This window comes from Neovison vison, chromosome 6 (assembly GCF_020171115.1).
Source record: "Neovison vison isolate M4711 chromosome 6, ASM_NN_V1, whole genome shotgun sequence".
Classification (NCBI taxonomy): Eukaryota; Metazoa; Chordata; class Mammalia; order Carnivora; family Mustelidae; genus Neogale; species Neogale vison.
Genome location: NC_058096.1, coordinates 212,730,870 through 212,758,238, shown reverse-complemented (window position 1 = coordinate 212,758,238; position 27,369 = coordinate 212,730,870). Strand labels below are relative to the sequence as shown.

General features: G+C 55.0%; 1 protein-coding gene across 1 annotated transcript; it reads right to left on the bottom strand.

The window, feature by feature from the left end:
- Positions 1-701: 701 nt before the first annotated feature.
- Positions 702-26,648, bottom strand: PDE4C (phosphodiesterase 4C). Its single transcript, XM_044253920.1, is given in 15 exon segments — positions 702-3,171; positions 3,644-3,826; positions 4,086-4,208; positions 5,980-6,134; positions 6,765-6,864; positions 6,949-7,113; positions 7,545-7,643; positions 7,847-8,010; positions 8,552-8,645; positions 8,726-8,893; positions 9,528-9,596; positions 9,687-9,723; positions 10,271-10,462; positions 21,483-21,688; positions 26,642-26,648. Coding segments are annotated over 14 exon segments (2,106 nt in total). The 5' UTR covers positions 21,653-21,688; positions 26,642-26,648; the 3' UTR covers positions 702-2,784.
- Between the last annotated feature and the right edge of the window lie 721 nt (positions 26,649-27,369).

Here is a 27,369-nt window from a genome sequence, read left to right as displayed (position 1 = left end):
TCCACATTGGATGTGGAGTCTTATTAGAAAGAAAGAGAGAGAGAGAGAGAGAGAAAGGAAAAGAAATAATTATTTGACTTATTTATCCATTAGCCATCTAAGACCTCTGAGAGTTAGGAATTGGTGTCCCTAACACCTAGACCCGTGGACACAGTAAGTGCCCTGTGATGGTATGAGATGTATGAATGAATGATTGGAGAGAGGGTAACTTTGGTTAGGGAGGTTAGGACAGACCTCCCTGGAGAAGTTACATTGAGCAAGAACCTGAAGGAGAAGGAGCTGCCCAGAGGAGGCAGCGGGGGAACAATACTCCAGAAAGGGGGAACAGCAAGGCGGTTCAGTGCCCGACTCAGGACGCACTCTTCTCAGATGTCACCTGTTGCAATAACGTGATCCTTAAAAAGAGCCCATGTTACCCACGAAGAAATAAAAGCTCAAAGAGGTTAAGAGACTTGAAATTGTCCATATCCATCTCTAGGGGATACCAAGGATGGAGTGGTGGACGTGGCCCAGACCTATGGGGATCAGGGTGTGGAGAGGGTAGTGGACATGAATTAAAAGAATCCCAAAGAACTTCTACTAGTTCCAGCCTGGTATGGGGGTGGGGGTCAAAGAGGACTTTGCAGGGGAGCAGATGCTGAGCTGAGACCCAACGGGTGAGGATGAGGGGGGAGGAAGAGCAATCCAGGTGGTGGGGACAGCATGTGCAAAGGCCCTGAGTTGGTGCCACAGCTTGGGGTATGGAAAACCACCAGCATGGGTGGAGTGCAGTCAATAAGAAGGAGATGGACAGATGGCCGTGGCCCAAATTAAAGGGGGCACATAAGAAACAGGGAAATAAGGTGAAATGCTGAAGGCAGATGACCTACAGGAAGGTTATAGCAGAATTTTCTTTCCTTTTTTTAAATGTTTGCATTATTTCCAAATTCTCTATAGTAAACACGTATTACTTGTAACAAAAGGGGTTGGGAGAAAAATTATAGGTAAAAATCCCCTAAATCTCTGCCTTTTTTTTTAAGCTTTTATTATTTATTTTGAGGGGGGGTGTGCGCACAGTGGGGAGGCGGGGCAGAGGCAGTGGGAGAGAGAGAATGTCAAGCTGACTCCATACTGAGCGTGAGTCCGACGCGGGGCTCAGTCCTAGGACCCTGAGATCAGGACCTGAACCAAAATCAAGAGTCCCAGGCTTAAGCGAATAAGCCACCCAGACGCCCCTAAATCTTTGCCTTTTAAAAGTCTGGAAGGAAATGCACTAAGTTTGTGACCCAGATGAATTTTAATTCTCCTTCTGTGGAATTTGATCATTACTTGTGATGATGCTGAATTATATCAGTGGAATGGAATTATCAATGGAATTATTCAGGAATGAAGCCGGCTGTTCTTGAAGCGAGGGGCTGCTCCACGACTTGAGTCCCATTATAATTCTTCAGGCCCGGGAGGAGAGGACGGTGGGGGAGATACTGAGGCTTCTGGAAGCGGGAATAGAACGGCATACTTAAGCAGAGGAGCCTCTTTTGCTGCTAGCGAGGAAAGCCCCTCCAGCGCGAGTCGGGAGCCTGAGGAACAGCGAGTGAGGCAAGGAGAATCCCCAGGTTCACCCTGCCTCCCCTCCGCACCTCCCTCCGCCAGGGGGCGCTGCTGGCTAATGTCCTGCTCCTAGCCCCATGGCCTTGACCGGGCAACACGGCCTATTGGCACTCAGTTTCCCCATCCCCAATGGGGATGGTATTAATTTTGGGTAATAGGGTTTATTTAACCCCAGAGACACGTCCAATGCCCCCACGTTTCTAAGGTATTTCAGAAAGGTCACAGACACCACCCTCCAACCACAATTTACCCAAGTACAAGGATCAGGCCGTAGAGGAGAAACTGAGGCCCAGAAGGGACTATGACTGGGAAGAAAGCCTCCGAGGTCTCCTTCCCCCTATTGGGAGTCTGGGGGCAGCCTCAGAAACAGAGACCTGCGGGGGGAGGTGTGGAGAGAAGGCTGTGCTTTTGTTGCTGTTCTAAAAGAGGGAGAAAGTGGGAGGGGGACCCAGCAGGGGGTCCTGGGGCTCAGGAGAACAGACCCAGAGACCCCAAGACAGAAACTACAGTGACTTAGAGCAAGAACCCGTACACAGGCAGCCACAAGCTAAGTCAGTCTTGAGAGACAGTTCCGGACACAGAGCTCTGTCTTTCCTGCCTCTTCCCGCTCCACATCAGAGCTCTTGAGCCAGGTTCGGCTCTAGACAAAGCTTTGGTGCTAAAAATTCTCCAATTCAAGTTTCCATTCTCTCGCATGGAGCTGCCTGGCAGATGAAGGGGAGGTACCTGGGGTGGGGGACAGGTAGGTCTCCTGGGGGCTGACTCGCCACCACCTAATGCAGGGCAACCCTAGAAGCACATGACAGGCGCGAGCCTGGCACATAGTAGATGCTCAATAAATACGGGATCAAGACTAAAAAGATAAAGTGATGGCTGTGCCTCCAGAATGACCACTGGAGAAGGTGGACAAGGGGCCTGGTAGACACCCTCTTTCCACACCGAGGATGGAAGCCCAGGAAGGAGATCCCAAGGGCGCTGGAAGAGGCTGCCTGCAGTCCAGCCCCTTGGAGAACTCTCTTGGCAAAGCCCGGGGTCAGAATGGACCCCAGCCAAGTGCCTCCAATTTGATCCTAAGTTCTGCCTCTAACTAAAAGCCTGGTTGTCTCCCTTGGTGCGGAGGGGGGTGGAAGTGGGGGAGGCAAGGCAAGGGCCACCTGGGACCTCTTTCTGGAAGGTCCACTCATCCGCCAGGAGCCATTAGGTGCCAAAGGGCTCGGCCATCACATTGGCCTCATGGTCCATGCAGGGCTTGCCCCCAGTCCTCTGGTTGTCCAGGAGTAGGGCCCCAGGCTCTGGGCTGGCTTCTGGGGCTGGAAGCTCAGTGTCAGGTGACTCCGAGACCTCTGTGTCTAAAGCTCCTTCCTCCTCCTCCTCTTCTTCCGCCTCCTCCAGAGTCAGCTCAAAGCGGAATCGGTCAGGGCTCCCCTGCTCGGGGCTGGTGAGATCCACAGGACTGCGGGGGATCTTGCTCTGGTACCACTCACGGTTGTCCTCCAGCGTGTCCAGCAGGTCCTGTGCATCTGGGTGCACCAGATCAGCCCACGTCTCCCACAGTGGGTGTGCAATGTAGTCAATGAAACCCACCTACGGGTTGATATGGGGGAGGGGGTAGCTGTGTGGTGAGTCACCATGGAATCTAGACCTAGAACAGCCTCCAGGCCTTTGCCCAGCTTGTTCCCTCTGTCTGGAATCCCATTTCCCAACTCCTACTCATCCCTCAAAACCCTCTTCAAACAACCCTTCCTCTAGGGAACGTCCCCAGCCCCTTCTGGACTCCCCTAACTACTAAATCTTTCCTTGTATTCCAGCTCTGACCCTCACATCACCCAAAACAGACATTTCCAAACTCCATGAGGACAGATCCCTCCCCCAGCAGCCCAGAGAGAAAGGGTCCCAGGCCTGACTCCGCCCAGTCCAGGGCAGACCTCATGCTGAGGCCACTCCCCTTCCCTGGCCAGCTGTGGTCAAGCCAGGACTCCTGGGGGTTGGTTCACCCACCATTTCCCTCCCCTTTCCCCCCTTGTCTGCTGGTGGCTCAGCCTGGGAGCCCTCAGACCTGGGACTTCTCCACCGAGGCGGTGTGCTTATCACACATGGGGCTGATATCCAGGCCTGATTCGCGCTCCCGGTCGCCCTGCTGGAAGAATTCGGCCATGATGCGGTCCGTCCACCGGCGGTACAACTCCAGCGGCTTGGTGGGGTTGCTGAGGTCTGCACAGTGCACCAGGTTCTGCAAGACCTGGGGAGACCAAGGTTCAGGAGGGCTCTGGCCATAGCACCCCATTCCCAAGACACTGGGACCATGAACATACTCATCTTACAACTGGGGCTGGGGAAGTCATGGCTAAGGCACAGGCATGGGACTCTAGGTGCCTTCGTTTCTTCAGGCTTGGTGCACAGTTGGTGTTTCAGAAATAAATGAAGTGAGAGCCATGGGCACCAGGGTGGCGGGGGCCGGAGCGGGGGAAGGTGTTCCTGGGGCCCACCTGGCCACACACCTGGATGCGGTCAGAGTAGTTGTCCAATAGTAGGACTCCAAGGCTTGTCACCTTCTTGGTCTCCACCATGGTCTTGAGGTCAGCCAGGAGGTTCATGTGTTTGGACATGTCTGTGGCCAGGACCTGGAGGGCAGACAAGGGAGGATGACAAGTATGAGGACTGTGCCTGCTCCACCCCTCACTCCCCGCCTTCCAGACACCACACCTACTCTGACCCTTAGTCCTCTGAGCCTCAGTTTCCTCATCTGTGAAATGGGGGGATGTCACAAGATTCACAAGGGAGACTGAGTTACTGGTCCCTTCTCTGGGGTTGTTGGGATCACGGGGAGCATCCCACATATGGGACAGGGCAAGGGAGAGGGAGATTAAACTGGGGACTGAGGTGAGTTGTGCCTGATAGCCCGGGTGAGGCCCAGCAGAGGGTACGGCCTATGCAAAGGCCCTGGGGCTGGATGAGCTGAGGAACAGAGAGGAGGCAGTTGTAGCTGGAGCAAGTGAGTGCGCAGTAGTAACAGACGGTGAGGAGTGCAGTGGGTCTCAGAGGGGACTAGGGGGCTTATCCAGTGGGCCATGGGAGCCACGGATGGATCTAAAGTCAGAAAGGACCTGCCTTGGTGCTCTCCAACCACCTTCCTGTGGCCACAGTGTGGCCAAAAGGGCTACTTTCAGCCATTTGGAAGGAAATTCAGCTCTAAACACCATTTAAAACTCAACTGAAAAAAAAAATTAACTGGGTGCCCCCAAGCAGAGCCAGCGCAGGAACGATCCACAGGCAGCCCAAAGGCTTCTCTGTGGCTCAGATAAAAATCTCAAAAATTCTCCCCAAATTTCCCATTTGCCTCAACGTTGCGCCCACTGGGGGTACCTCTTGCCCAAGCCCCTAACTCCACCTCCTCAAACCTTTAATTCCTCGGCACTCAGACCCTTGGTTTCCTCTGAACTAAACCCACGTGGTGTTCCCTCTGCTGTCCCCACCTCATGGCCCTCCACACCATGCACCCCACTGACTGCGATGTTCCCTCCAGGGAGTGGGGGGGACCCCTCTCCAGCTATGAACAGCCCCGCCCCCAACTCTGTCTCCAGGTCTCCCATCATGACTTGGCCTGGGGTTCCATCTCCCCCACAGTCCGTGAGTCTTATAAAGGCCAGAACTCTACTGGTCATTGGCGCACAGCAAGCACACGATAGGAATCCAGTAAATGCGTGTTAGGTTAATGAATGAGGGGCACCTGGCTGGCTCAGTTGCTAGAGCATGTGACTCTTAATCTCAGGGTTGTGAGTTCAAGTCCCATGTTGGGTGTGGAGCCTGCTTAATTAAAATAATAATAATATCCTGGGGTGCCTGGGTGGCTCAGTGGGTTAAGCCTCTGCTTTCAGCTCAGGTCATGATCTCGGGGTTCTGAGATCAAGCCCCGCATCAGGCACTCTGCTCAGCAGGGGTCCTGCTTCCCCCTTCCCCTCTGTCTGCCTCTCTGCCTACTTGTGATCTCTCTGTGTCAAATAAATAAATAAAAGCTTTTAAAAATAATTTAATAATATTCTATATGATTATATAATAATAACATAATAATACATAATAAATATATAATAATAACTACATATATTATTATTAATGAATTGAGGCACAAAACACCAAAACTTACTCTCGTCTTCGAATCTGAAAAATATCAAATGGGCAGACTTATGTTTCAGAAAAAAACAGTACCTGAAACCCCAGAAACTTGGTGTATGAAGGGCAGCCAGAACTTAATTCTGGCGAGCCTCGCCCCAGGCTTGACTGGTCATTAGCCCATTTTACAGAGGAAGCTCAGGTTCAGAAAGGAGACATGGCCAGGTCCAGCTGAACCCGCGCCAGCCCAAGATCACCCCGTTCCGTTCCTAGCTATGGCCTCACCATGTCGATGACCATCCTGCGCAGACTCAGCCGCTGCTTGGCACTGAGGTTCTGGAAGATGTCACAGTTCTCGGCTTGCAGAAGCTTGAAGCCCACGGCCAGGTGGTGGTTCTCCAGCACGGAGGCATCGTTGTACATAAGGGCAAGCTCTGAGTCTTCAGGGGAGGCAGACAGCATCAAGACCTATCCACCTGCCCACTCCACCCAATGGTAGGTTTCGCAAGCCCTCGGCAAACTCCTACTCATCCATGGAGGCCCTGCTTCTAATGCCTTTCTACACTGGGAAGCCTTCTAGAATTCTGTCTTTCCCCTTAGCTAGCCCAGCCCTGCCTTCAGGGCTGGGGGCATCTGTGTTCGGCTCTGCTTCCTTGAGACTGGGGACTCCTCAAGAACTTGGTTGGCATGGCCAAGGAGACAGTGTGTACTGAGCTCTGGTTGATTAAACAACTAAGTCGCCATCTTATTAGACTCCAGGGTCATCGAGTAAGAAGTCTCTACTTTTGTCCCCAGCTCTCCAAGGATGTATACCTGAGACACCCAATAATTATTTGACTGAGTTCTTCAGAAACCTCAAAGGACTCTGAGCTTTAAAATCTTTGTGGCCCCAGATTGGTTATTTTCTCATTTATTGAGCACCTACTGTGTACCTGGAACTACTCTGAGCACCTAAGGGAGGGATGGTCTCAGTCCTTTCAACAAACAGGGAAACTGGGCTCACAACAGGGATGGGTGGGCCCGAGATCACATGACTGACAGGGGAGGTAGGGCCCCACCCCATGACTCACTGGTGTTGATGAGAAACTGGTTGGAGACCCCAGGATGGTCCACATCATGGATGGCACTTGCAAAGATGGCAGCCAGGATTTCCAGGTCTGTGAAAACAGCCTGCACAGGCGCGTGGCATAAGAGGTAAGGGGTGGGCTCTGCCCCCAGCACCCACCCTGGCTGCCTATAGCCTCAGGGTAGTACCTCGAGGGCGGGTGTGGCCAGCAGCACATGCGTGGACTGGGCTACATCAGCGGCATGGAGGCTGTTGTGGTAGGCCACGTCGGCATGATAGTGACTCTCCAAGGTCAGAAGGTAGGTGACAAGTGTGTCCGCTGGGATCTGAAATGTCTTGAGCAGGTCCCGTTCCTGGCCCATCACAGGCCTCCAGTCAAGGCCTTGGCCTCTGGGCAGCAGCACGCACTATGCGTTCTCTCCTTCTGAACCCCTCTCCAACCTTCAAATACCCGCTCTTCCAAGATGCCCTCCCATCTCTCCCTCTGAACTCCCTTGGTCCCTGTCCTTCCCCTCTGGTCTAGCCCTGACCTCACAAGGCTGAGGGTATCCAGCTGTTTCCTCCAAGACTGGGTCTCTTCAGGGCGGGGCTCGGGGCTGAGGTTTGTTGGCAATGAATTTTTCAACCCAGTGACCTCCTATCCGACCTTCAATATGCAGCTTAAATTATGCCATTCAGGGGTATCAGGGAGGATTTGAAAATGAGTGTCCCCGGAGGTCTTGGGGTAGGAAGATGAGATGGAAAGAAACTCCAGATGCCCTGGAAGCCAAGGGCAGGTAGGTACCTGAAAGATGCTGAACATGACGGTTGTGAGGGGACGGTTTCCACTTAGCTCTGCCACCTTGAACACATCAAGCCCCCACTTGTTGGTGTCTTCCAGTTCCTAGAATGTGCAGAACTGGAGCTTAACTCCAGCTCCCCTTCCTCAGCCCCTGGACCACTGACACCCCCCAGCATGCCCCAGGTCCTACACTGAGCCCCACCTGCCCAGCAGACAAGCGGGCAAACTGAAGCCCAAGACAGGGCCCCCAAACAAGCAGAGTCATGACTCAGACTCGAGTCTCAGGATTCCAGCTGGGGACCCACCTTGGCCAACTGCCCCTCCTGGTCAGTCTGGACCCCAAAGCGTGGGACGGTGGCTGCAGAGAGGCTGGCCCTGTGGGGGAGCCCACGGAGGCTGCTGATCTGGCACATGGGCCTTGGGCTCTCCATGGGAGTCACCCTAGGCAACTCCATCTCAGTCTGCTGATCTGTAGACAGAAAAGAGTAGGGCTCAGGGAAACTGATTCAGACCTGCTGGGTTCATCCTGCCTAGAGTCAGGTCCTGGACCTTGCCAAGCCTCAGGGTCAACCTATTGCCTTTTTACCTAGATCAAAGTAAGCTTGGAGTAAAGTCTCTCTCGCCTGTAACTACCTTTCTCCTCCGTTCATGGCTGACTTCAGGGACCCCCTTCTTTTTGACATTGCCCTTCGGTACCTGGGGTTCAGTAGTTCCCCCAAACAGCCAAATGTTCTTTCCATCTCGCAAACTGGAGACCTAGCTGTCTCCATGTTCACTCCATGTCCCCCTTGGAAAACTTCTACACAGGCTTCAGAACCCTAGCTTTAATCTCCTCCTCCTCCTGAAAGTTCCCTCTGTTCTTCCCTGTGGTCCGTCTCTGACCCGTGGGGTTGGAGGTGTCCATGTCTGGCTCTGTCTTCCCAAGATTGAGATCCCAATACAAATCTTTCTTTTCCTTCCTGCTTCCTACCTCTATGATCTTGCCCAAGCAGTGACCCACCACAGCTCACCCAGGAAGGTTTGAGAGATGTACTCGGACACCTGGTTCCCAGAGCGGCTGGTTTCGGACAGGTGAGTTAACTCCCGGTTCAGCATCCGCTTGAACTGCAGGGGAAGGTGAGGGCAGTGATGATGGGGACACTGTGGGCAGAGGCAAATGATCTCGGCTATCTGGTCCTCCTCACCTTGTTTGAGGCCATTTCCCCCACTGAGTGCCGTGTCTGCAGTGTCTCCAGCTGATCCAGACACCAGTCCAGCTCGTCCAGTGTCTCCAAAGCCAGCTTCTGCCCAGTGTCCTCTGGGGGCCAAGCTGGTCAGGGGCTGCCTCAACCCCCCTGGGGGTCCCTACGCCCCTCATGCCTCTGTCTCTACATCTGGACCCTGGAGCCCTTCCCAATAAGGCCATTAAGGACTCCAAGACCTGAGTGCTAGATCTATCCCCAAGTAGCTGTGTGACTGTGAGCAGGTCTCTGCCCGCCCTGGGCCTCGGCCTCCCCATCTGTAATATGAGCGTGGAAGACTCCATCCCCAAGGGTGTTTTGGGGACTACAATTAGCAAAGCCTAAGGACTCATGCGGGGAGTAGGTCACCATGGAGAGGAGGTTCACAGCTGTCCAGCAGTGGGAGGAGGGAGTGGGAGCAGGCACATTACCTGTAGGTGGAGGAGGCTGACTGCCAGTTGGGGTGTTCTCAACCGATGCCTGCCTGCGGTAGGGGTGGCCTACGTCACTCATACAGCCCCGCCTTCAAGTCTCCCAGGCCCCGCCCCCACCCAGCATACCCCATCCCTTCCCCCCCAGAGTAGCTGGCGGTGTTCTTTCGGGTCGGGCCCTGCCTCAGCCTGCCACACCATGTCTTCAGGCCCCGCCCCTCGAGGCCTGGTCCCACCCCTCCTCCAGCCCCGCCCATCTCTTCTGCAGGCCCCGCCCCGGTGCCCCACCTCTCTCCGCCAGGCCCCGCCCCCACCCCGCCCCCTGCGTACTTGACTGCCCCGCGGCCTTGCAGGTGGGCGAGCGCTGCGACGTTGCTCCGAACCGTCCTCAGACTGGCTAGGACCTGTCGGAAGGGTAGTGATCAGCGATGGAAAGCAGGGGTCGGCTCTGCCAGCTTGGCTCACGGGAGGAGGGACAAAGGGTGGGCACCCACCTGGGCAAAGGGCGTCACAATCATGTCTTCTCCGTGTCTGAAGGGAGACGGGACATCAGGAAGGGCGGCCAGGAGAAGCCCTCACGCTGGTTCCCATCTTCCAGCTTTTACCCATACTATGCCCTCCGCTGAGCGCGCCCTCCCCTCATGACTCTCCTTTGGGTGTCCTTTTAGTCCCTGAGCTCCCCTCACCTAACTCTTCCCTGAAAGCATCTCCTCTGGCCAATTCCCATCTCACAACTAGGGAACCAGGGGCGGCAGAGATCTTAATAGAGGCAGAGCGGAAATTATTGTATTTCTCTTTTCATTATGGCTACCAAGAATCTCAGACCAAGGTGTTTTTCGGTTGCCTCTAACTGGGTTTAATGTCTCCAGATTGCCACCCAACCCCAGGGGCAAGTCAAAGACAGATAATTCTCGGATTCATTCTCCCCATATTCCACGGCATGAGTGAGCTGTCTGGAAAACACCTCCTTAAACCTCAAAGCCCAGTTCAAATGACCATTTGAAGGAGATGTGCAGAGTGGAGGAATTAAGAAGGAGGGAGGAACCGGGAGGTGTCATCCCGCCAGGCTTGGACTCACAGATCGCTAGCTGCAGAGGAGTTCCGGGACATGGCCTTGGGCGAGAGTTCATAGTCGCTGTCGGAGCGGTACAGGAAGGACTCTCGCCTTTGGCTGTGCTGAGCAGCGGCCTGGATGACCCGGCCAAGGCCAGGCCCAACCTGAGGGTCCAGGGTGCTTCTGCCGCATGAGAATCCATTTTCCAGGTCAAAGCTGAAGGCAGATTAGGCTTGGTCAGAGCCGCGGGTCCTTGCGTGCAGATGCCTGGCTGTGGCCCACACCCATTGTGTCACATCCTCCCTGGAGCTTTGGTGGGTTGGACAGAAGTGGCCTCTAGGTTGTCCACCGGCCCCACAGTCGCACCCCCCCCCAGGGACCCTGTGCCCGTCATTCCTCTGTCTCCACATCTGAACCCAAGAGCCCTTCCCCCTGGGACCAATCTGGACCCCAGAACATGAGTTTCAGGTCTGTCCCCAAGTGGCTGTGTGACCACGGGTAGGTTTAGGCCTTTCTCTGGACATCAACCACTTGCTCTCTAATATGGATGTGGCATACTCCTTCCCTGAGAGTGTTTTTAGACAAGCGGACTGCCGCTGTGGGCCTGTACTACTGAGTAAACTAAGATCTATATCACATGATAAATTCACTGGGACTGGAAACGACTTCCTGGGCTTTCCTTTCTAGAGGGGGCCTGGGTCCAGCTTGGATCTGACATGTTCCAAGCCTCCCACAGCCCCCTTTGGCCATGTTCTGGATCACTTGTCCTCTCCCCCAGCTTCCAGGCCGCCACACTCATTCTGTATGGCCCTGTCCCAATTGTGTCACCACGCTCCCAGCTCACTTGGTCTTGTCCTCAGTTTCCCCACCACTGCTTCATTTTAGGCCCAAAGGATCTGCCTATTTTCTTTTACCTCTGGGCCTTTCACAGACTGTGCCCTGTGCCCACAGCGCTATCCTCCCCCCAGTGCCCCTTGTTGCCATAATCCCCGACACCCCTTCCCAGCTCTCAGCCCTGTGTCTCTGTCAGGCCACACCACGCCCGAACTGGGTAAAGGGGACTATACCCCTATCCTCTGGGATTACAGATCAGAGAAAAAGTGGGAGGGGCGGGAGGAAATAGAAGTTCAGGAGAGGAGTTAGTAGGAGAGAGAAGACTTAGCGACCGGGGAGAGGAGCTGCCTGTGTGGGAGTCATTGGCTTTTTGGAGAAGGGAGAAGGGGATAGACAGGAGAGGCGAAACCAGCAAGACACCTGGGACCGCCCAAGACACAGGGCTCCTGGCCAAGGGCCAGTGTACCCCTGGTCCCCTGTCAAGCGACCCCATCCCAGTCCACCGGCCGGGATCAGCACCTGCCAGAAGACTCGGGGCAGGGGATTCGGCTCAGATGGCAGTGGGAGTGGGGAATTCCGACAGGATTCTGTCCAGTTCGACTGGATTCGGTCCGTCTCGGTCACGTACAGCCACGTTTGACCTGAGCTGGGTCTCATCACACACGTTTGCCCTGATCCTGACAGGTTCGGTCTCGCGAATTCGGTAAGGTCCGGCTACGTCGCCCGATGGTGCTCAGGCAGGTTCGGATGCATACGGGCATCTTCACCGAAATCCGGCTGCGCTAGGTTTCCGAGCAAGCCCGTGTAGCCCTCGGCCCGAATCGGGCATATTCGGCTTATTCCGGTCCCACTCGGGTATCTTCGGAAATAGTCGGCTATGTCCGGCTGCTCTCTAGCCTTTTCGAATTCGGCGCTTCCTAGCGAATCCCCTGACAGCTGGGGCTTCCGAGCCCGCTTCCTGACGTCACCCTGAAGAACGGGTGCCTCTTAACCCTCCCCTGCCCAGGCCGGAGCTCGGAAGCTAGCAAAGAGACGCCCAGGAAGGCTAGCGGCAGCGGATACCCAAACCTGCTCGGAGGGGGAGCCCTGGGAGTGGCGACTCCCTACACCTCCCTTGCCTCTCCCCAAAGTTTCTGGAAGAGCAAACCTATGGATCAATAGGGAAACTGAGGAGAGGCAACAGGGTGCTGGATTAGAATCCAGGTAATGGGTGCGGAGGGTTAAGGGCCAGGCAGGGATTTTCGCGCCGCGAGAAAAGCTGTTTTTCTTTCTGCTCTAAACTTAGCCGGGAGCGGTGGGGTCAGACCGTGGTTCCATGACGCGGGCGGCGCGGGACGAGGGCGCGCGCACTGTGGGAACCGTGCGTCTGTCTTCCGACTGGATAGGTAAACTGAGGCAAGGGGGCCTCGGAGGGACCCACCCTCTTCCAGCCTCACCTTTTGGGACCGAGGGCTCACCACCGACGCCCCTGAATTCTCTTCGGAACCCTCCGCAGGGACCCCTCTTCGCAGGTGTCTGGTGCCCTGCCGGCGCTCTCTGGGACCTGGGACACCGCGCCCCTCTCGGACTGAAAGGGCGCCATCAAGGACCCCCGTCACGACTGCCTCCACCCTGCCAGCTGTCACTGGCCGTGTGACCTTGGTGAAGAGACCTTCAGTCCCTGAGCCGGCAGGTGCCAAATTATCAAATGGATGCCAGTGTGGCACGAATCCAGAGCAAAGCGCCAGACACAGTCGGCGCCCACAAGGCCACACCTCCGACCCCAGCCTCGCCCCCGCGCCCCACGAGGTCACAGCTTCCTGAAGGGGTCGGGATTAGAACCCAGAACGATAGATGGAGTCTTTCCAGGACGCCACCGCGCGGGGCTGCGAGGAACCGGCTCCCAGACCACGCGGGTCCCCTTTCTGCGTGGGACACGCAACTCGAGCTCTCACACTGCGAACAGCCTACTTCGAAGGCCCCCAGTCAAATCCCGTCCTCCCCTGTGGACACCGGAGGCTTAGTGTTTGGCCCCTGGGGCCGTCTCCTTGCAGGCTCCGGGATTGATTGGGGAGCGAGAACAAGGGGAGGAGTCACTCCCTCCTCCCCTCACTCGCGGGGCGTTCAGCCCTCCTGCCCCCGGCAGGCTAAGGGTCAGGAGGAGACGTGAGCCTCAGCCCGTCCTGCTCTGGGCCATACAGCTGGAAAGGGACAGACGCTGCTCCCCGGGGCATTTGTACGAGCAGCGGGTGGAAGGAGGTGGAGGAGTGGAGGGAGACAGAGATGGAGAAAGACAGAGTCTCCAAGTACGGGAGACGGAGATAGGGCTGGAGGAGAGAGATACCGAGAAAGAGAGGGCAGGGCAGAGCGTCCCTACCCTGATTCGCGACCCGGCTCCAGCTGTCCCTGACTTTGCCCTTCCCACCTCCAGCCTAGCCGTTCTGGTGACCCCCGGCGGGCCCTCCGTCTCGCCTCACCACAGCGGATGGGCCACAGTGAAGCGCCGCTGCAGGCGGATGCTCTGGTTCACCAGGAGTTTCCTGAAGAGCCCGGGGGAGCCGCGCGGGGATCCCCGAGGGGAGCTGGGCCCGGGGGCCGGGGCGGGCGCGGGGGGTCCCTGCATCGCCAAGACCGCGTGGAGGCTGAACCCAGCGCCGGCTGCGCGGGACCTTTTCTGGACGGCCGCGGGGGCGGGGCCCGGCGGGGAGGGGGCAGAGGGCGCACCGGCTCCGCCTCGCCGCTGGACCTCTCCTGGATGCCCCTACCGGGACAAATGGGGAAACTGAGGCACTGGGCTGGAAGCAACTCTTTGCTCCCTCCCTTCGAGGGTGGCCCTGTGGGTCCCAGAACCCGGATCTTAGACACTTCCCTCTGTCAACATGGCCCTAATTAGGGCAGCTTGTTGGGTTGACAACTTGGCTGGAGAGTGAAATGCGGAAGTCAGAAAGGGAAGTGGCCTCCATTGCGAGAGGGTCACCGAGGCACGGAGTTTGCTGAGGGGCTGCCCAGAGCCCACGCAGTGTTTCCAATATCGCTTTGCCCATTTTCCATATGGAGAAAATGAGGCCTGAAGCCACCAGGGGCTGCCCCTCAAACTACAAACCCTTAACCCTTTACCAGGTGGGGAAACTGAGGCTGGCAGAGAGGTAGTAACAGGCACGTGGCTTTGCTGCTGGACAGCAGGGGTTTGAACCCAGCTCCCCCTCTCCCAGTCCCCCTCCACAAGTCCTCACGTGACCCCCACCCGCTCTGACATTCCCCAGGCCCTGTCTCTGGATCCTTTTCCCTCTCCCGCTGTCTCTACTGAACAAACATCCGCACTCCACTCCCGCCAGCTCTTCCGTCTGTGAAGCATCAGCTGCCTCTACCCCTGCCTCGGGAAGGACCCAGGGGACCTGGAAAGGGAGATTCTGGAGGGTTTTCTGGGGTCTGTAGCAGGTGCTCTATCCTCTGAATGGCTTTGGGGTGGCCCTGCCCCATGCCACAGAAAAAGATAGCAAGTCTCAGGATGTCACACCTGAGGGCAGGACCTTGAATGCCTATGTCTTAGGCAGAGGCAGCTGAGGCCCAAGGAGGCTGGGCCTCTCAGCTGAGGCCACACAGAAGCTCTAAGTCCAACTATGTCCCTGCTGTGGGATGACACCCTCTCCCCAGCCTGGACTTTATCCCAGGGGACTTCATGCATTTTTGGGGATCCCTAGGCAAATGGCACCCACACTTCTACCACTCTGAGGGGAATGTGATATACAATGGGGGTGATTAGAGCTTCGGTGGGGCAACCTGAGATGCCACAGGGAGGAGACTCTGACTCTCTCCTGACTCCCAACCATCCCATTGTCCCCATTGTACAGGTAAGAAAATGGAGGCTCAGAGAAGGGGCACACTGGGGCCCAGGAGTGCAGAGAGTCTCAAGGACCTGGCTGGGAACCTCCTTCTGCCCCCATGGCCCTGCAACCGGACACCTGGTGGGAACCAGACTCGCTGTCCCAAAGTCAAAAATACCATCTCTAGTTGCTGTGACTGGACCTAATTATAGCCAGTCCCCAGAGGATAGAGGCTGCCAGGATCCGTCTGGTGGAGGCACTGGGGACAGGGTCAGAGGAGCCTCCATACCACCTCAGCCCCATGGGAGGGGCTTGTAAGGGTCCCATGTCCTCAAGGAGAAACTGAGGTACGGAGAGATTCAGTTGCTCCCCGGAAGTCACAGACATGAAATGGAAAACTAAGACAAAATGCATCAATATAGACAGCTTCCTACTTGCCTGGAGCTGAGCCCAGGGCAGAGCATGTAAAAGTAATTTGATTTTCAGAGCAACTCTGCAAAATGGGGACTATCACGCTCATTTTGTGGATGGGGAAATTAAGGCACAGGGAGGTGGTGGTCACTCGCTCGGGGTCACATAGCCCTGAGTGGCAGTGCCAGGGTCATTCAAGCCCAGCCTAGAGGGCTCCCTAGCCTGACCCCTCTCCCACTTAATGCTTAACTGACTCCATCCCCTCTGAAGTCCCAGAGGCTACTCTGACATTAATGTTTTATCAAGAGTTTTAATAGTTTAATGGTTTGAAACATTAATAGATTCAACTTTAAATATTTTATTAAAAGTTTTAACAGTAATGTTCTATTAATAATTTTGGGATGGAGAAAATGAGCCACAGAGCCAAGACTCAGCATTTGAAGCCTGGTCTGCTTGACTCTGGGAGGCCCCAAACCCAGCCCGGGAAGGGGCTAAGACTGAAGGAGGGGTGGAAAGAGGACCCTCATCCCAACTTTGTCCCTGTGTCCTGCCTGACCTGAGGAAGTGCCCAGCAGTCTAGTGTCCTTAGCACTGTCTCGAATTTCCATTGAAACAGTTCTTCTTTTGGCAGATGCTTTCCTCCTCTGCCACCAAGTGGCCCCAGTGAGGCGGGAGGTGGGTGTTGTTATGCCCATTTTACAGACAAGTAAACAGGTCTGGAGAGGAGAGATGACTTGCCCAAGTCCCCATGGAGAATCTATTTTTCGAAAAGAGTTTGTTTATTTGTTTGAGAGGGAGAAACAGAGAGCATGAGCAGCAGGAAGGTGTAAACGGAGAGGGAGAAGGAGAAGCAGGCTTCCTGTTGAGCAGGGACTGGATCCTAGGACCCTGGGATCATGACTTGAACTGAAGGCAGACCCTTAACTGACTGAGCCACCCAGGGTGCCTCCCCCCTGCCCCACCTCCATGGAGAATCTAGACAGAGAGGAGAGCAGGGGCTGAGTTAATGTATAGATGCTCACATGGGTCAGATCTCACCCTCCTCTGCTCCAGGCCCTTCCCATGGCTCTCTTTTGCCTTCCATCTCAATCCATACCTCTCTGAGGTTTTGAGATCTGACCCTCCCTAACCCCTTCCTCTTTGCTCACTCTGCTCCAGACTCATCCCCCTCCTTACTTTTCTTTGAACCAGCCAGGTTCATCCCATCCCCTGCCCTTGCCCATATGTTTTTCTCCTGCTGACTCTTTATGTTTCAGGTCACAGCTGGAGCATGACCCCTCCAGGAAGCCCTCCCTGACTAGCTGGGTAAATATTCTCAGAGCACCCTTCTCTCTTGGGCACAATTTCACATTTCCTTGTCATGACCACCTGATCTGGATCTGCCTGGCCCACCAGGCCCTCTAAGGCAGGACCTGTGTTTGCTCACAGCTGCGCCCTCAGTGTCTGACACTCAGTAGGTGCTCAATAAACCCTTGGAAGTCAATAGAGAGCCTCCTCCTCCCACCCTTCAGCCACAGTGATCTGTATTCAGCGGTTTGTACACCTGATCCTCTTGACTCTGAGTCTTTGCACATTCTGTTCATTCTGCTCGGTACACCCTTCCCTTCAGTCCTCCTGGCTAAATTTTCTTCGGTTTAAATCCTTATGTTTGGGGCGCCTGGGTGGCTCAGTCTGTAAGTGTCCGTCTTCGGCTCAGGGCATGATCCCAAGGTCCTGGGATCAAGCCCCACATCAGGCTCCCTGCTCAGCAGGAAGCCTGCTTCTCCCTCTCCCACTCCCCCTGCTTGTGTTCCCTCTCTTGCTATGTCTCTGTCAAATGAATAAATAAAATCTTTTAAAAAATAAATAAATAAATCCTTCAGTTTAAGCTTAGATGTCACCTCTTTCAAGCCATCTTTTCCCATCTTTTCCCACCTCCTCCTCGCCCGGTGCTGGATCAGAAACCTCCTCTGGGCTCCCCTGGTTCCCTAAGTTCTCCCCATCAAAACACAGATCACACTGTGCTATCTCCACCTGCTATAATTGTCTCCACCATGAGCCTGTCCACACCTGCTTGTCCACTGCTGGGTCTCCAGTACAGGGCCTGGCACAGAGTAGATGCTTAATAAGTGCTTGCTGAACAAAATGCTAGGATCCCAGACCACATGATCTGCCTGGGGCAGCGGGGAGGGCAGCCAGATCTGGGAACCAGGCTTCCACACAGAAAGTTCAAGACAAAATGTAGAAAATACCAGATTCATGTTTGCATCTCACTGTCAACACTGATGTTCAGAGAAGCACTGTCACTTTTTCAGGACCACACAGTAGGTTGTCCTTAAACCCGGCTTCTCTGAGGGCTGAGCCCCTCCCCCCACACCAGCATATACATGCACACGCACATGTGTGCACACTCACAGGAACACGATCTCCTGCCTTCCAGAGTCACTTGGGGTCTCCCCCTAAGACGGGTGCAAACCTGTCTGTTTGTTCTTTCTTGAAGATGGAAAATCATGAGTCACTGGGAGTGGGGGCAGGAGGAGATGAGGAATGGGGGGGAGGGCGCTGAGGACCAGGCTGGGAGTGTTAGGTCAGGGTTGTTGATTAAGTAAGAAGTCGGTGGCCCCAAAAGGTCCACGGACCAAGGTGGGAGAAAATGAAAACCAAGATCCAGAGAGGAAAGGAACTTCCCTGACGTCACCCAGCCTAACCTCAAACCCCAGACTCTAGATCTCGCCTAGGTGGCTCCCCCTCCTCTCCAAGGAGGGCCTGGGACTCCTAGATCCAGTCTTCCAGCCCGGGGACTCCCATCTCTGGTCCCTCTAAGTCCCCTGTTTCCCCTCTCTGTGTTTCTTTTTGGTCACTTATCTGTCTGCCCTCCTGGGTTTATATGAAAAAGGAGGCGCAGCCCTCCCCACCCGACTCCCCCCTTCTCCATTGCATCCCTTCTGATGTGGAAAAAACATCCTGTGCTCAGGCTCCCCAAGAGGCTTCCACTCCTCCCCAAGTGACAGGGGCCCAGACGGACCACAGAGAAGGCTCCTTCCCCAGTGCTGTAGCTGGCCCGCCGTGGTCCTCATACATCTGCAAGGTGCCCTCAGATACTCATGATGGCCACAAACCCCGCAAACATCCCAGGACATTCCAAGATCTGGAAGACCCTTGGACACCTAACTGGGTCAGAATGAAGTAACGCCCAGTCACAAGCCCATGGGCACCACAAGCGGAAACACAAAGGGACGTACACAACTGGTGTACACACACCCAGACACATCCAGTCACGCAGAGACACAGCTGGCTGTGGACACTCACACCACGGGTCGGAGCACACACGGCCGGCAGCTGCTCAGACTCACACACTCTCAGAAGCGACAGCACCTCAGCACACCCAATCACATAAGCCATCATGACACCACCACCCGTCAGCTCCACCCCACATGAAAACAGCTCTCTTCCTCCAAAGAACCGGCTTCCAGCCAAGCGGCAGAGACCCTCCGCCCCGGGAGAAGCGAGGACCCTCCCCCACTCCCGCCAGGCCCCGCGCGCCCCTCCCCCACGGCTCGGGAGTGCCCTGCCCCCGCCCACCTACCGCCTGTAGGAGGTGGGCCAGGAGCGCCGAGACTTCTCGAGCCCCAGCCGCGGGCTCCGGTCCCGCTCACTGCGGCCCGCGGACTTGTCCGGGTCCGAGTAGAAGCGCTGCTGGATGCGGATGGGGCGCCGGGGCTGACGCCACAAGTGCTTCGGGGGTCTGGCTATGCCTTGCCGGCTGCGAGCGCGACTCAGCTCGCTGGATGCCTCCGCCCCTTCTTGGACCCCTGAGGTCTCCATGCGCCAGAAGAAGGGAGCGGGGAGAGCAGGGAGCAAAGAGAACAGGGTGCGGGAGCCGTCCCTGGGAACCAAGAGTATCTGCGCCGGGGTCGGGCCAGGGCCGGGGGTGGCGGCGACAGCGAGGAGCTGTCCGCGCTGGAGGTGCTGAGGCGGGAGAAGGTAGAAACAGGGGCTCAAGGTGGGGCTGACACCGAGGAGCTGTCCGTGCCAGATGGTGCAGAAGGGTAGCAAGGGAAAAATAACTTGGGGTAGAGGTTGGAAACAGGGGCTAGAGACAACCCCGAAGCAGAGAATGGTTTGCTGTCCCCTGTAGTGCTGGATGAAGGAGGGTCAAGACACGAGCTTGGAGAGGAGACGACAGAAATTGTCCTCCCTGTTGATGCCGAATGAAGACCAGGGAGGAAGGGACTCTGAAGACCCCCCAGCTCTAAGACTCTGTCCCTTCTCCTGGTGCTGAAAGGGAAGCAGGTAGTAGATTCAGGGGCTCCGGGTGGATGAGACGCGAGAAGCTAGCTGCAGGAAGCACGGAGAGACAGGGGTTCGGGAGCACCTCCACACCAGAGCGTCGTCTGCCCAGGAGGTGCTGAAAGCTGAGCAGCGGCGGGTCCTCAACCCTCCCCAGTGACCGTAGCAAGGAGTCTGGAAGCAGAGTCAAGGGCTCTGATCTTCAGAGGTAGGCACGGATGGTGTTTCTCTGCCAAGCTGAGGAAGGTTGGCTTAGCGATTCAGCCCCAGATGGGGTCTCTTTGAAGCCCTAAAACCCCCACTCGCACAGAGCAGGGATCCAGGAAGGGCAGAGAAATGGGGAGGCTGTAACAGGGTCTTCGCATCCCTAGGGTGGGCACAGAGAATCTGCGTCTAGTTGGGGCTGCCAACGGTGGGGGTGGGTAGAGAGGGGCACGCTTTTATAGCCACACCAACGCCCAGACCCTCAGCGGAAATGGCGGGATCTCATTCGTCCCATTATGCCTTGGGCCCCACCTCACAGGCACGATTCCTGCCCTCAAATCCCAGACCTGCCCCTCCCTTCTCCAGTTCTAGAAACTCAAGGCCCTGCCCACCAGGCATCCTAATCTCAGGGGTAATTTCCTGGTAGGTGGCAAAGGGAGGGTGAGAACATTTTCTATTATGGTTAACAGAAGCAGACATGCATAGGAGCAGGGCTGGGTGGGTGGGTGTGGGCTCTGGGCTGGGGCAGGGAGGCATTTGGAGACACTTGGTGCAGTAGGTTTGGGGGCAGGAAGAGCCACGATCTCAGAAGGATATTTCAAGACTATTTCTCATGGCGATTATCCACCCTCTACCCTAGTTGTGTCCCCAGGTTGGAGAAATGGGAAATGTTTGGGTCAGGCTGACTGAGCTCATCTTGTTCAACAAGGACTGCCACATCTTGCTGGGTGATGGAAAACAAATGACTCTTGCTCTATCCTTTACTTTTATGGCTCAGTCACTGCCCTTCCTCTTAGCCCCCTACCCTCCAAAGATGTGGGAGACCACTTGGTCCACTGGTGGGGAACATGGGTTCTGCCACTGGCTGGCTGTCACTCCCCCCTTCTAAGCCTGTTTCCTATTCTGAAAAATGGGGATAATGATGGTGTCCCACATCTTGGCATTGTTGGAAGGATGAAAAGGAGTGTCACAGCTGAAGGGTCAAAGACCAGGAGCTGTCCACACCAGTACCCCCTCTCTTTTACCCCCTGCTCGTGCCCACCAATACCTGCTGTGTCTACCTCATAAATAACTTCTAAATCTGCCAACTTCTCTCCACCTTGATCCATGTACCACCATCTCCTGCTCAGAACTGCTCAAGCCTTGATAATCACAGTCGTCATGGAGAATTTTTTCTAATGCCAATCTGATCAACTCACTCTCTTGAAAACCTCTCCATGGCCTCCCATTGTATCCCATAAGGTCTTGTGTGGTCCAGCTCCTGCCCATATCCCCAGGCTCCTCTCCAGTCACACTGATCTGTGTTAAATTCTTCATATACCTGATCTTCTTGAGTCCAAGGCTTTGTACAATCTGTTCCTTCTAATTGGCATAGGCTTCCCTGAACGTCTATGGTTGACTTATCTTCATCCTTCAAGCTAATCTTAGATGCCACCTCTTCCAAGTGGTCCTTTCCTCACCTTATACTCCCCAATGCTGGGCCAGAAGTCCCCTCTGGGTTCCCAAGACCCCTTGATCTCTCCACCTGATATGAGTCTCTTTCCATCATCAGCCTCTGAGCACCTGCTTGCCCATGGCTGTGATTCTAGTACAGGGCCCAGCATACAGTAGGCATTTAATAAACGTTTTCTGAACAAGTTAGAGAAAAGTTCAGCTAGACAGGGCATGCTCTCTCACCTAAGACTGGTCCCCTTGGTCCCAATCTGCCTCCTCACCTTCCTGGGTCTGGATTGTGGCTTTGCTCTGCCCCTTGAGACTCGATAGTGAACACCACACAGGCACTGGGCTCAACCTCTCCAGGGGTTCCAAGGCGGCTTGACAGCGGGGGCAGCAGTGGAGTCCCTGAAAATCTTCTCCGGATGACACCACTGCCAAGTGGGCTCATGGGGACCAAGCCAGAATCCACCGACTCCCGGACCCTCTGGGGAGAGACAGTGGCGAGACATAAGCAAGTTCCCAGGCAGGGAGCCTCTCTTGGACATGGGGGACCAGGGGGAAGCTCCAAGATTCCCTCACCCAGATTCCTAGTCTGGACCGGAGTATCTGAGTCTGTCTGTCTGTCTGTCTTTAGATTAGATTTATTTATTTATTTATTTATTTATTGGGGGGGGAGCATGAGTGGTGGCAGGGCAGAGGGAAAAGGAGAAACAAAGTCCCTGCTGAGCAGGGAGACCCACATGGGGCTCAGTGGGGCCCTTGGGGCTCGATCCCAGGACCATTGAGACCATGACCTGAGCCAAAGGCAGATGCTTAACCAACTGAACCTCCCAGGCAACCCTGAGTGCTTCTTTCTCCCTGAATGAATTTACCTCTCTGAGCCTCAGCTTCCTCATCTAAGAAATGGGGATGTGGATCTCAAACTTGCAGGATATGAACAGTGCCTGGGCCACAGTAGGCATTGCAGAAATATTTATTAATCAGTTAGTACATTGTATATTCATATTTATAACATTGTATGATATATACTGCTATTTATTACAATAACACTCCCTCTGACAGTATTGTATCATATTATATTTGTATTAAAATATAAAAATAAGGGGCACTTGGGTGACTCTATGCTCAGCAGGGAGCCTGCTTCCCCCTTTCTCTCTGCCTGCCTCTCTGCCTACTTGTGATCTGTCAAATAAATAAGTAAAATCTTTTAAAAATATAAAAATAAAATATGCAATAAGTAAACAAGTGGATAATAACAGCAGTACCAACAGCTAACCTTTCTTGCACACGGACACTCCATCGGCACTGTTCTAGGGAATCCCTCATAGATCAGGTCATAAGGGCACAATAAGGCTATTTTATACCATTATCCTCATTTTATCAAAAATTTTTTAAATTTATTTATTTGACAGACAGAGACCACAAGTCGGCAGAGAGGCAGGCAGAGAGAGAGGGAGGAAGCAGGCTCCCTGCTGAGCAGAGAGCCTGATGCAGGGCTCCATGCCAGGACCCTGGGATCATGACCTGAGCCGAAGGCAGAGGCTTAACCCACTGAGCCACCCAGGTGCCCCTAGTGCCTCAATTCTTGAAGGAAGAACTGAGCAGGAGACATTAAATAAGATGATGCTGGCAATCCCGCCCTGAGTAAACACTTGAGACATTTGAAAATCAGATAGAATGGGGATGAATTGATGAGTCAGCAACATGACTTTTCCAGTCCAGCAGAACTGGGTTCAGCCCATGCCGTGTGGTGTAGGAAAAGCCCACCTCAGTTTTCCTGTCTATGAAATGGGATGAAAATGGTACCAACTACTTGGGGGTTGTTAGTAATATAAGGACAGACCCCTAGATGTCCCAGTCCCAGGCTGAGAGCTGTCAGTGGTGCTGACCCTAGGACTTAAAATTCACTACGTTGGGGAGGAGGCGCGGGGCTGTGCTGGGGGAGTGTCAAAGGAGTAAATGGGCTGTGGGAGAGGTGGATCTCAGAGGGGCAGGCCCGCCTTCTCTTGCTCTGCCACTGAACCTTACAGATTAATCTGTCTCAGTAATCAGATCATTCAGATGGGAAAACCAAGGTCCAAGAAAATATGGCTAATTAGGGTCAGAGCTAAGGCAAGGGGGTTCCACAAAGAAGGTATGAGGAACACATGTCAGTTCAGGCTCCGAGTGGCGTATTTCTACAGGGCATTTCTTCACAGAAGAAGAGGAAATGCTCTGCTGAGAGTCACACAACTGGGAACGACTCAGTTCCCGGCAACCGCACTTAGCTCTTTGCACGGATCTGATCCTTCTAGGACCCAGGATGCTTAACCGGTCCTCCCACTCCGAGCCTCATAGGAACATAACCCTCTTCCAGGAGTAGCTGAGTTCTAATGTAGAAATCTAAGTGTTCAACACTAGGCCTCCCCTGGGAGGGTTCCTGGCAGCTGGGAGGATGTGCAGGAAAGCAGAAGGTGGAGTGTGTGGCTACAGGGGGCCCCTCCCAGAACGGGAGGCCCCCTGAGCTATCAACTGCAGCTGTCTTCTTGCGGAAGGTGAGTTCCAGATGGGGAAACCACTCCCTACATTCCTACTCACTTGTTTATTCATTCAACAGATACAAAATGATAGGTCAAGCACATCGTACTAGAAAGAAAATTAAACCGTGTAGGAGCCTGGGGGGTGATGGAAGGGCCACTGGTAATGTTGTCCGGGCAGAGGTAACTTTGGTTTTTTGTTTTTGTTTCTCTTTTCTTTTCTTTTTTTTTTTTAAGATTTCATTTATTTATTTGACAGACAGAGATCACAAGCAGGCAGAGAGGCAGGCAGAGAGAGAGGGGGAAATAGGCTCCCCGCTGAGCAGAGAGCCCGATGTGGGGCTCGATCCCAGGACCCTGAGATCATGACCTGAGCTGAAGGCAGAGGCTTAACCCACTGAGCCACCCAGGCGCCCCTTGTTTTTCTTTAATAAATTTTATTTATGTATTTGGCAGAGAGAGTGAGAGCACAAGCAGGTGGAACAGCAGGCAAAGGGAGAGGGAGAAGCAGACTCCCCGCTGAGCAAGGAGCCTGATGCAGGGCTCCATTCCAGGACCCTGGGATCATGACCTGAGCCAAAAGCAGACGTTTAACCAAATGAGCCACCTAGGCACCCCGGAGTCCTGGGGTCAAGCCCCGCATTGCATCGGTCTCCCTGCTCAGCGGGAAGCCTGATTCTCCCTCTCCCTCTATCTCTCCCCCCACAAATAAATAAAATCTCTTAAAAAAATTAGGGCTTGGTTTAATCATCATGTGACCCCCAACAGAGCCAGTGGAGGCAGCTGGATGTTTGGGTCTGGGCTTGTGGGGGGCCAGGCTGGTTTTAGGGTGAAACAGGTAAGACAGGCCCTGTGGGGAGCAGTTGACCAACCCTCCCCCGTCTGGACTGAGGCTGGGGTAAGGATGGGGCACTCTGAGAGCTGCAGGCGGGAGAGGGGAGGGTCACCCCCCACCCCCGCGCCTCTCAGCGGCAGCATTAATCAATCTGCCACTCCAGACTGATTGCTTTCCCCGTTGAGAGGTTGGAGTGGGGACAGAAAGCCCAGGAGTGGGCGTGGGGGCAGGAGGGGAGGAGGGGGAAGGGCTTGGAGGGACACTGAGCAGCTGCCTTTTGATTTGTCCATCTTGCCTGTCCCCAAGATCTCCATGTGTGCTAGCCCTGGTTGCCACCCCAAGTCCAGCCTCTAGGACAAACCCTAACTGCCGAGTCCCCACCCATAGCTGCCTCTCACCTTCCTCCGTCTTCCCTAGCTCCACCTCCCCAGCCCCACCTATACCTGCCTCAGGGCCTTTGCAGGAGCTAGGCCCTCTACAGGGAAAGCCCTTCCCCCAGCTCTTCCCCCTAAGTGGCTGCCTGTTTTCATCTACTCTTTTAAAAGCCATAGTCCCGGGCACCTGGGTGGCCCAGTGGGTTAAAGCCTCTGGCTTTGTTTCTGCTCAGGTCATGATCCCAGGGTCCTGGGATCAAGTCCTGCATTGGGCTCTCTGCTCAGCAGGGAGCCTGCTTCCCCCACCCGCTTCTCTCTCTGCCTGCCTCTCTGCCTACTTGTGATCTCTGTCCAAAAAAAAAAAAAAAAAAAAATCTTTAAATGTCACCTTCCTGCCCAGCCTGGGCAGTCTCATTCCCACTCACCCATCCCCAGATTTTATCCTTTTCCTTAGTTGAACATCTGTCACCCCAGCCTATGAGCCTCCATGGCCCCCATGCCCAAAGCTGGGCCCCAAACTCAGTGGGCGTTCCATGTACAAGTAGAATGACTGATGCTGTAAATTGAGCGTTTGAGGGGAGCTCTAGGGGGTCCCCACTTTACCGAGGAGGAAGTTACGGCTCAGAGAAGGAGCTGGCTGCCAGGGCTCATCAGGGCTGCCTGACCAGGGCCTCGCAACACACCATGTTAAAAAGGAGGAACGGGGGGCACCTGGGTGGCTCAGTTAAGCATATGCTTTTGCCTTAGGTCATGATCCCATGGTCCTGGGATTGAGCCCCATATTGGGCTCTGGCTCAGCAGGGAGCCTGCTTCTCCCTCTCCCTCTGCCTGCCTCTCTGCCTGCTTGCTCTCTCTCTCTGTCAAATAAATGAATAAAATCTTAGGGGAAAAAAAAAAAAGGAGGAACAGGAAGAATCTTGGGTGGTTGAAGCAGTTGGGGGAGCTCAGCAGTGGGGTTCAGAGCACAGACAAGGGTCCTGAAGGCCCAGGCTCAAATCTCCGTTGGCCCCTCACTTTGAGGGCGGGCTAGCCTCTCTGTGCCTCAGTTTCCTCATCTGTAAACTGGGACTGCTTCTCGGCCTTTTGGCTAAGATCAAGTGTAAACTGGGACTACCCTCATCTTTATTCTCCTCACATAGACAGCTGGGGTGTGGATCAATGAGTCAACCAATGCATGTGGGACCTTGCTGACTACAGGTACCAGAGCATCCCGACCTCCCTTAACCCACACAATGTTAGCCCCTTTTCTTTATATGAGCAAACAGGACCCCAGAGAGGTTATCAGTCACTCCGGCATTGGTGACCAGCCTGGACTCCAATTAAAGTCAGCTCCTGCTGGGTTCTCTGCTCACTATCTCAGTTCCCCAGAATGAGGTCATTGGCTCTGCCCCAAAGGTGTGACCTCATGCACTCCCTGGACTGGGGGCATCCAAGCCTCCTCTCATTGGGCCATCAAAACCTTGCATCTAGAGCCCAAAGGGTCCCTGCTGCTCCCTCCTCCTCCACTGCCCACTCCTGCCCCTAAAAGCCAAGGCTGCAGCCCTGGGTTGGACAGTGGAGTGTGATTGAGTCCCAGACTCCCAGTAACCTTTCTGGGACTCAGTTTCCCTGTCTGTAAATAGGTCCCCAGACAGCTCTAGATGTTTCCACTAGGAGAGGTACTGTGAGCCCCACCCCCATGGCCTGGACAGCCCAGCCCCACTCCCACTCACCTCGCTTAGCAGGAAGGAGAGGGCTGTCCCACTGCGCCGCATGCTGCAGGCATCTCTGAGCCTGTGGGGACAGATGCAAGACCCGTCAGGCCCTGGGATCCAGCTGTACTCCCATGAGACTCCACCTAGACGAAGAGCTCATCCCACACCCAGTACCCTCTCCTGGTGCCCACAGATGCTCAATCAAGGGATCCCGGGCCATACCACAGGCACCACTGTGGGACAGCCCCCAGAGCTCTGCAGGGGGCTCCTGGAGCCTACGCACCCTATCCAAGCCTCCTGCCCCCTCCATGCCAGGGTCCGCAGCCTTGGAGCATCAGGACCTTCAGGAAGAAATCCCCTGGCCCTGGGCCCCTTCGGGGACTCCATTCACCTTCCAGCCCAGCTCCCGGTGGATTCTGGGCCCACTGGCTCAGAACCTCCTCCCCTGCCCCCAACTCATACAAGATCGGCTGGACTCAGGCAGGCCTGGAACTCCCTGCCACCGCGGAGGCTGGTCTGAGTCCCGTGACCTCCCTGGGAGCGGAGGAGGGGAGGACTGGACCTGCCCAAGTGGGTGGCCCAAAGTCCCCCCCCCAGCTGCTCCCCCCTGCCCCCCCACCCCGCAGAGCCCCTTAACTACCTGAGTGCCAGGCTCGGACAGGACACACCCACATAGCACACTTAGTTCTGAGTGATGGGGAGGGGGGGAGCATGTCCCCTACATGGGTGGGAGAGCGGCAGGGAGT